General features: G+C 45.1%; 2 protein-coding genes across 6 annotated transcripts in view; one reads left to right on the top strand and one right to left on the bottom strand.

The window, feature by feature from the left end:
- The window catches only part of MCU (mitochondrial calcium uniporter), a 478,923-nt gene that overhangs the window by 383,986 nt on the left and 84,937 nt on the right, over nt 1-10,000 (top strand). For all 5 annotated transcript variants that reach the window (XM_070123744.1, XM_070123740.1, XM_070123743.1 and 2 more), the window contains one exon: nt 5,872-5,959. In XM_070123744.1, coding sequence (XP_069979845.1) covers nt 5,872-5,959 — 88 coding nt within the window. The remainder of the gene's footprint in view (nt 1-5,871; nt 5,960-10,000) is intronic.
- LOC113822735 (uncharacterized) overlaps nt 7,513-10,000 on the bottom strand; it is a gene marked incomplete in the record, with an annotated part of 63,838 nt that continues 61,350 nt past the window's right edge. The window contains 2 exon segments of the mRNA XM_070123739.1: nt 7,513-8,265; nt 8,447-8,596. Of these exon segments, the coding sequence (XP_069979840.1) occupies nt 8,154-8,265; nt 8,447-8,596 (262 nt within the window).

Here is a 10,000-nt window from a genome sequence, read left to right on the forward strand (position 1 = left end):
GGAACAGAAGAAGGTAAATGATATTGCCGACAGCGCGCCCGCCCGAGATAGATGAAGAGAAATGGGTCCGTCTCTCTGCGGCGGCGAGGGTCCTTGGGGCGCTCTCCTCGCGGCCGCGGAGGAGGCGCGCGCTCTCGCTTCCTGGGGTCTCGTTGGCGAGGGAGGGCGGGGATGGGAGTGGGGGTGGGGGTGGGGATGGGGATGTGAATGCGGGGGTGGAGGTGGAATTCATTCTCGATGTTGATTATGCGGAGGAAAGAAAAAGGCCCTGGCGTTGCAGTAAAGAATTTTCGTGGCATGTATATTTGTCCTTTCTGTTGTCATTTCTCCTTTGTGGCTTGATCTTATGATAAAATTTTGTAAAAAAAACGGCAACTTGTAGGTTTTATCTATTTAAGATTATATAGTAGAAATTTTTGATATTATAGTAGTAATAGTTGGTGTATTAGCTGCAGCAGCAGTTGTAGCATTAGTAGTAACAGTAGTAGTATTAGTAGCAGTAGTAGCTGCAGTAGCAATAGCAGTAGTAGCACTATTAGCAGCAGTAGTAGTAGAAGTACGATCTCTCATACATCGTAATCACTCTTTATCTCCCTTCCCATTAAATCTTGGGTAAAAATTCGCCAAGTTTTATTACTCGTGGGAGCAACACAGGTTGAGTTTGTGCTGTGTGCAAAAAACATCTGCAGTTCAAAGACCCGAGGAGGGCTGTGCTCGCACCACACGAACTGAGTTGCCAGGAATACTGATGGCGACATAATGCTTAATGAATAAGGCTCGGGAGTGATTTCGCGTGACTCAAAAAGGATCCCGCGGCTTCTCACCCTCCAGCAAGGAGAAATGGCCGACCTTATAAATTCCCAGTGGCCTCAGGAATTCGGCATGAACCATTATGGCAGTATGAACAGAGATAATGATGAGAGGTTCAAAAGAGCGCTATACTCTCAGGTCGACAAGACAGGAAAAAGTTATATATATCTTAAATTTACGCGTTATTGTTCAAGATAGCGTTAGTGTATCAGATGTATCAAACTTGATGCTCAACACAGCAGTTTGTCGGCGTGGTAAATGGATGGCGAAACTACACCAGCCAAACAGCAAGCGCTGCAAAGTCATGTGAGTTTAAAGATTAATCAAATTTACTCGAGCCAAAACTTTATCAATTTGCTGAATCTCAGAAGATTCAAAGATGATCTGCATGGAACACTTACAGAAAAACTCGAGATAACAATCCCCGTGAGAAAAATTACGGCATAATCCATTTCCTTAGAACAATGTATCGGGTAGTTGCTCTGGAACGAAAGAAAAAAGGTTTCGCAATGGAAAAATCAGAGAAAAGTTTACTTCTTAGGCAGTCCCTCTTTTTAACATTTCAATTAAGGGAAATTAACGTTATGAATATTACTAATTAGTCAGATTAAGTGGCAAGATAATAGGAGAAATGTATTTTTTATTATCGTCATCAAATGTAGTTTTCCCTTTCTTTCTTTCTTTTTGGACTCTATGTTGCGTCGAGAGATGTAAATGACAATCGCTGTTTCGGTCTTTGACTTTTGTCCCGAATTTGCAGGCCGGGGGAAGGGTGTGCGAGCCGTTTTACGCTCTATATACAGTGAAATAAGAGGGAAGATAACGTGGGTGCAAGGTCGGGATTTGCATGGCTTCGTGATTATTCTTATGCAAACTTTCGAGATTTCGCTCAGATTAGCTTTATTATTTTTGTTTTGATGATTTTGATGGTTATGTTTATATTATTAAGTTTATACGAAGTTGAATATCATAATTACACACAGACAAACACAAACACACATACACACATGCACGCACATGCATACACACACTTACATACACACACGTACATGCACATGCATACACATACACACATACATACAGACAGACACAAACACACATACATACACTTGCTTACACTCACACAGTATTTTTTAAGATATTTGTCAGAAGTCTACGGGATGGTCCCCGTAATGTTTCGAACCCCGAGGCGGGAGATAATGAGACAACGATATGGATAAGGTAGCAGGTTAAATGGGAGTGAAGACCTAGGATTGTGATGCTAAAAAAGGGAAATGGAAAGAAAGCAACTCGCTGCTCGCTCGCTTTCTCTCTCCCTCCCTCCCTCCCATCCTAGCCTCCATCTCATCCATCCATCCACCCATCCATCCCTCACTTCCTTTCTCTCTGTCTATCCATCTCCCTCTCTCCCTATCTCTCCCCTCCCCCTCCCTTTCCCCAACCCCCATGGAACAGGAGTAATGAGATCCCCGGGGCAGCCCGACCATGGCATGCTCCGTGTGCAGTATGGGTTGGGTTAGATGGGTGGCTCCCGACCTTTTCCGTTCTGTGGCCCCCGGCCAGTATATAATAATCTCCCTAGTCCCGTTCTGTGACTTTTCAGATTCAATTATTACTTGTGAATAGTGTAATGGTGTCAGCAGCAATAGGACAAGAACATAGGAAATATTCCAATTTATTGATATGGGTGAGGTAATTACTTGTAGGTTCCTTATTTTAGATAATAAACAGATTAATTCGACGTCATAATTTTCATATTGCTCCATGGCCCCCAGAAAGTACCCCGTGGTCTCCAGGTTGGGAACCCCTGGTGAACGGGCTTGCGTGGGTGACTGGAGCTAGATAGACAGATTGTCTGTGCATGTGTGCGCGTGTGTGCGCCCGCGCGCAGGCATGCGTCTATGCAGATATATATGCTTTTAATGAAATGAGACCCTGACTGCTAGAATTCATATGTGACTCAGTATGGCATGCCGTCGGTCCGGCACAAGCGCAGGTGCAGGCGACGGAAGGAGGGTGGCGGCTGAGGCGTGAATCATAACCGCATTCCAGCCGTTCCTCGCGCGTTCGCGGTCGTCCGCCGTCGCTCACCGCCGTCCGCGCCGCGCGACGGATGCCTGGCAATGTTTGGCCGTGGCACAGCTGTTCTCGAGCGCTGTCTGCGGTTGAGGGAACACGTGTGGCGATATTCTGCTTGCTGTTATTTACGATTGCTTAATTTGCTGTTCATGGATGAGGTGCAGTCAGGTGTTCATGGTGTAATTAAAGTTCATAGTAACGTAGTTCAGAATATACATACTGGCATGTCTTGCGTCGACGTGTGTTTTCTGGGAAAGCCCACTGCGTCTTAACCTATTAAGGAGGAAGTTACGAGTGGCCTCTGACCTTGAGATGAGTCGAAGTCCGTTCGTTGAATTATCAGAGCAGCCGATTGGTGTCGATAGGGACCTTTTTGCACATCTTTCAGTAAGTTTTGTAGTTGAATGCACTCCTATACACGTAACAAAAACACACATACAAATAATACTGACACTCAATGTGTGTGTGTGTGTGTGTGTGTGTGTGTGTGTATGTGTATGTGTATGTGTATGTGTGTTGTGCGCGCGTGCAATTGTAAAGAACGTATTCTCACGATTTTTCCCTGATTACCCACACTCCTCTTAGTTCTTTTGTGTCAGGTTTTACCAATCTGATCATAACGCGTACGTTCATTCAGAATGATCATAAGCGCGATATTTACGATCACGGTAATGGCAACTTATCCGTGAGCTTAATGGCGGTAATACGAGTCTCGGCAGCAGTTACGATGCCGCCGCGCCTTTGCTCACGACGACGCGGGGACTCGGACAGGTTTGGCCGGGATGTGAACGATTCCGGGAGATAAATGTTCAGAAGGCTTGGGGAGGATTTATCAGGGCGACCGTTAGGGTATTAATGAGGAATATTTATCACTGGACTGTTCATGCTGCACAAATGTTGTTTGTTGTATGAAGGACGCAGAAGGAGAGAGAAATGTGAAAGTGATGATATGAAGAGGAATTTTTATTCCATCCGCATTTGTTGTTGTGATTATTATTTTTTTTGTTTTTTAGTTATCATCATCATCACCACATTATCATCATCATCATCCTTATTATCATTATTATTGTTATTTCTGTTGTTACTAGAAATCTTTGTTGCTTGTTTCTTTGGATATTTCTAACGGAAATAATACCCATCAGTTCGAGCAGGCAACGGGAATAGCCTCGAGTCCAGGATCTTGCGAGGCTCCCATTTTCCCCGTGGAAGGCGCATGACCCAATTTGATATCTGGGGGAGGAAGCGCGAGGCAGGAGGCGGGAGGAAGCGGCAGGCCAGGCTCGACCCTCAGCATCAAGGCCGAGGCAGGAAATGGCGCAGTTGTATATCTTGCTATATTTCACGAAGCCCAGACGTATTGGAGCGCCGGCATCCCTAGCCTGCCTCTGCAGTCCCGTACACCCTGCCATAACCCTGCGTGCATCCTGTTTTCCTTGCCCTGTTCCTGCAGTCCTTTCACCTTTTTCTCCTGCCGTCCTGATCGCGTCTGCCTCGGAGTCGCTTCTCCTCTCATTCCTCTCCTTTCTTTTTCTTACGGTCATCCTTCGCCTCTTTTTCCTTGCCCTCCCTTCGTGAATTTCCCGTCAGTCGTCCTGTCTGTCAGTATCGAAAAGAGTGCGGCTTCGTATTGCTCCTTCGGGGCAGTCATCCAGACATACCCTTGGCCTCGAGGAATGATGCGGGTGGGGTTGTGTGGCTGAACGGAGGAAGGGGTTTGGGGGGGTTTGTTTGATGTCTATTTATCTGGATGCTTTATATTCCTGTGTATCTTTCTGTTCGCCACTTCCCACTCCTCTTGTCCTTCTTCCCTCCTTTACTCCATCCTTCTTGCTCCTTCCTCTCTACCTCCCTGTCTTTCCTCTCCCTCCCTCCTTGCCTCCTTGCATCCTTACTTCATTTCTCCCTTTCTCCTTCCTTCCTCCCTTCTTCATTCCCTTCATTCTTTCTTCCTTTCCTTCTTTCTTCCTTCCTTCCCTTCATTCTTCCTTCCTTTCTCATTTCCCTTCCTCCCTCCTTCCTCCCCCTCTCCGTCCCTTCTCTCTCTCATTGGCTCGCTGAAACTCTGACGAAATAGCATAGAATTTGTTCGAAATTGAGGATTGTGTGCAGGTGTGTTTCGCGTAATCAGTTACCGTGTCTGAATAATAAGATTTGCTCTAAAATTCGGGAAGCCTTTGATGAAGGTGAATTCCTAATAGTGTTTGATGCTGGAGTGGTAGTTACAGCAAGGTTTTTAAAGATTTGTTTTTTTCTGAATAACTTGCCACGATAGTTCGCCATGCTTGCATACTGTTGTGGCTAGAGAAAATTTATTTTATTTATGGTTGTTTTCATTATATATCTATCTATATATATGTGTGTGTGTGTGTGTGTGTGTGTTTGTGAATGAGTATGTATGTGTACATATATAGTTATATACATTTATTCATACATACATACATGCATGCATGCATACCTTCATACATACATGCATGCCTGCATACATAAGTACTTACACGCATTCATACACACACATACACTAATTAAAACATACTGTACATACTACACATACATACATATATGTACACCTGTATGTGTGCGTGCGTATGTGAATGTGCTTGTGCATGCGTGCGTGCGGAAGTGCGTGTGTGTTTCTGAACTTTATGGTCGTTCTGCGGCGTTTCGGCCTTAAAGAAACCGGCCGCGAGGTCTCGGAGGCCTCTTACGCGTGCATCTTTCAGGCTGACCTTTTTTAACGCGGAAAATGGTGGCCTGGACATTGGCCTCGTGCATCTTTGACTTTACGCTTTGTTAATGTATTTCCTTAGAAGCAGTGCAATATATAGCATATTGAGAATTATGATAGAATGATGATAAAAAGTATGCTGTAATGATAATCATAAGCGTATTAGTGATTATGGTGATGAAGGCGATGATGATGGTTATAGTGATGACCTGTTGGTGATCGAGAGCACCCGATAAAGCGAGGCGTTGTCGTTGCAGGTGCCCCCCGTCAGTGCCGCCCTGCCGTGTGCCTCCCGCAGCAGAAGATGGTGCTCCTCAGCCCCTGTCGACACCTCGTCACAACCAGGTGAGTCACAACGTTCCTCAGTTGTAAGGAGGATTTTTAGAGTAGTTTTTTCCAGGTGCCCTAAAAGGGAATTGCAGTGAACTTTGGCTCATTATAATGTCTAGTGTGTTGTAAACCCCTTCATATGGCAGTCTTTACTTTGGTTAGGTTTGGACTGTTGTTGGCAATGTAGGATAGTTTCTATATTACAAAAGTCCCTGTCCTTAATGTAGCTGAAGTTTGGGAACGCGTCATTCAGCACTACTAAATTGTCCACGTCACAGCGGGGGAATCTCGTTACAGTGTGATCGCTTTGGTTTTCTACACCAAGTATCCAATGAAACATTATTTTGGGCATTTCACTCCGCGAATGATCAAACAAACAAAAGTTCTTCTTTATTTTCCTGGAAGTGGTTATTCGAATATTTTCCTGGCTATTGTACCATAATAACCACCAGAATTATGACCGATTTTTATTCTAAAGTAATAAAGAGAGGGAAGGCCCGAGGGGGGGGGGGCATGGAATGGGACGAGAGAACATGAGGAAGCAAGTTTGCGCAGAGAGTTGGTGCATCCACGTCCTCGCTCGGGCGTGAGTGCGAGGGCTGCCGCGTTGCATTGTATCCCGAATTTGACTCCAACGTAGAAGGTAGTTCGTGAGTACCAAAAATCTTAGTCCCTTCGTGATGGTTGGTTTTAAAGGCAGGTCTCTTGATAGAGCAATAATTAACGCTGAAAATCGTAGAATTAGCCTAGATATGATGATGATATGTACTCCAATTTTCACTTAGCTTTGTTTGTGTTGTTCACTGTATAGCCTTATATCAATAATGTAGGGGATTTTTAAAAATATAGATGTGTTTGTGATTATTTTCTTGTAGGCAATTGCAAAATAAATGATTAATTTTTCATGTGGATTAAATAAGACACTTCTAACTTTTGTTACTTTATTTGTAACACATGATCTGTTTATACACTAAGGTCATCTTCGAGGTTTCGTGACCTTTCTCATCCGGGACCTTGAAAACTGTAGTTGTTGATTCAGTGGTGGCTGATTATCATTTTGATTTTAGATGAAAACTGAAGCAGAATAAGCCAACAGCTGTCTACATGTCTGTCGTTTTCTTTATCCCAACGACCTATATTGATTTTGTTGAATATGTATCTTTAGTTTATATACCTATGTATACATTTCTGGAAGACGGACATGCCTCGAGTGATCAAAGTGAACTCCGCAAAGAGAAAGCACGCGCTGATGCTGAAACAAGGCACATGTTCTCGCGCTTGCCCTGCTTGCCCGGTCTCTTCGCCTGGTCACCTTCGATGTCCTTATAAGCAATATACAACTTTGCTGACTGGGCATGAGCTTCTGTCATGTCTGGGTCCTACTACCTATGTAGAATCAAATATTTACACGGGGAAATACATTATATTATATAAACTATATCTACTAGACATCCAGTAAAATGTGTATCACAAAATAAATGGCAACAAGTATTATAACCGCCGATCATATAATATATATATATATATATATATATATATATATATATATATATATATATATATATATATATATATACCTGTACATATTTATATACATCTATATGATATATATAAATATATGATATCTATCTATAAGTATATATATGTATAGATATGTATGTTTATGTATATATATATTCTGTTTTCAGAAAAAATAGCTTAATACTAAAAGGTTTAAGCTAGGCTGTATAGAATCATGATACCATATCTCGTTGGCCCGTAAAGCTATGTAGGGACTGGCCATGCGTGGGTTGGCAGGTGGCAGAATGTCGTTTGGAAGCTTATTGCACGAAGTGTCGCGCCGGCCGGCGTCTCTGCGTCGGCGGCGGGGAGACTTGCTCTCTTGGCCTGGGGGTCGTTGTCGGGTCAGATTTTGCACGTGTGAGGGGGGGGGGGGGGAGGAAGCGGTGGTGTGTGTTTACGGATGTGGCGAGGGGGGGGTATTTTTTTTGCTTTATGTGTATGTACACGTGTGTACGATATACCTTTACAACACTTAGTACAGAACGCAAGTGTGGACTACTCTCACATACTGCGGAAGGCTACCATACTCCGCATCGCTAGTGCTGCCGGCGGATCGGCCATCTCGCCAGGTGGTTGGTCACAGCTCAAGGGCAAGTTTTAAGTCACAGCTGGCCCGAATATACGGAGCGGGCGACCGGAGGATGAATCAAACACACCCGGGCTGAGCGTGGCTGCGGGTGAAGTCATAGACGACGGTGTTGTCCCCCTCGGCGCGCCATCGCCCTGCCTTGCCCCCGGGCGCCTCCTCGCTGCTCCTCCTGCGAAAGGGCGGGACCGGGTTAGCCTTTGGGGCGCGGGCGGCTCAGAGCGCTAGCCTGTCTTCCAAACTTGTCAAGTTCATGTTTCTGACCCTAATGATGTGCTCATTAAAGGCACAACTGCTTTTGCTTTTGCTATATATGCATACTCTGCAGTAGACAAACGGACACTAAGGCTTACCCTCCTGGTGACGAGGCGCGCGAGTCATCTGAGAGGAGCTCCGAGGGCGTGGGCGTCGGCGTGGGCGTAGGGTGGCCCGACCCGCCCGTGCTGCTGTTGCTCGGCGTGCGTTTCCTCACCACGCCCACGATGCGAGGGGCTGCAGCCACTCTGAGGAGAAACATCGTTGTGAATAAAGTTAATTTTTTACTTTTTTCTGTTGTTTGCTCTCTCTCTCTCTCTCTCTCTCTCTCTCTCTCTCTCTCTCTCTCTCTATCCCTCTCTCTCTCTCTATCCCTCTCTCTCTCTCTATCTCTCTCCCTCTCCCTCTCCCTCTCCCTCTCCCTCTCCCTCTCCCTCTCCCTCTCTCTCTCCCCCTCCCTCTCCCTCTCCCTATCTCTCTCCCTATCTCTCTCCCTCCCTCCCTCTCTCTCTCTCTCTCTCTCTCTCTCTCTCTCTCTCTCCCTCTCTCTCTCTCTCTCTCTCTCTCCCACTCTCTCTCTCTCCCACTCTCTCTCTCTCCCACTCTCTCTCTCTCCCACTCTCTCTCTCTCCCACTCTCTCTCTCTCCCACTCTCTCTCTCTCCCACTCTCTCGCTCTCCCACTCTCTCTCTCTCCCACTCTCTCTCTCTCTCCCACTCTCTCTCTCTCCCACTCTCTCACTCGCATTACGTGAATATGACTGCATTTAGAGTCGTTATATATTGTATTGATTCCAAATACATGCACTAATTTCATGTGTCAGAATGGTCTGCTGATTAGTACCATAATAGCGAAGTATTGACAAATGAAGATTGCTGCAACACAGCAACATTCAGTATTTTGAGCGAATGTAATGGAATCTCGCTAAACATGGCTAAGTGACAGAAATTAAAAGCCGTTTCGACAAAGGCTCTCTGAAAGGGGGATTGAACAAGAGAAAATGAACAGAAAACGGGCATTGAACAGAGAGAAAGGAACATATCTGCCTTTGTTAGGAAACTGATTTAATGAATAAGCTATGAAAACTGCGCCAAGAGATTTGAAAAGTCCGGCGGGATAGAGCTATCGAGAACAAAGGAAATTAGACTTTATGGCGTAATCCATAACTCCTCTCTCTCATCATCCGGCTTTCCATTCCTCTCTTTCTTGCACCTCTATTTCTCCTTTCTCCTTTCCTTTCTCCTTTCTCTCTTTCTCCTCTCTTTTCTCTCTTTCTCTCTTTTTCCTCTCTCCTCTTTTTTCTCTTTTCTCTCCGTCTCCTCTTTCCTATCTTTTCTCTCTTTCTCCTCTTTTCTCTCTTTCTCCTCTCTCTCTCTCTCTCTCTCTCTCTCTCTCTCTCTCTCTCTCTCTCTCTCTCTCTCTCTCTCTCTCTCTCTGTCTCTCTCTCTCTCTTTCTCTCACTCTCTCTCTCTCTCTCTCTCTCTCTCTCTCTCTCTCTCTCTCTCTCTCTCCTCTCTCTCTCTCTCTCTCTCTCTCTCTCTCTCTCTCTCTCTCTCTCTCTCTCTCTCTCTCTCTCTCTCTCTCTCTCTCTCTCTCTCTCTCTCTCTCTCTCTCTCTCTCTCTCTGTCTCTCTCTCTCTCTCTCTCTCTCTC

This window comes from Penaeus vannamei, chromosome 7 (genome assembly GCF_042767895.1).
Source record: "Penaeus vannamei isolate JL-2024 chromosome 7, ASM4276789v1, whole genome shotgun sequence".
Lineage (NCBI taxonomy): Eukaryota > Metazoa > Arthropoda > Malacostraca > Decapoda > Penaeidae > Penaeus > Penaeus vannamei.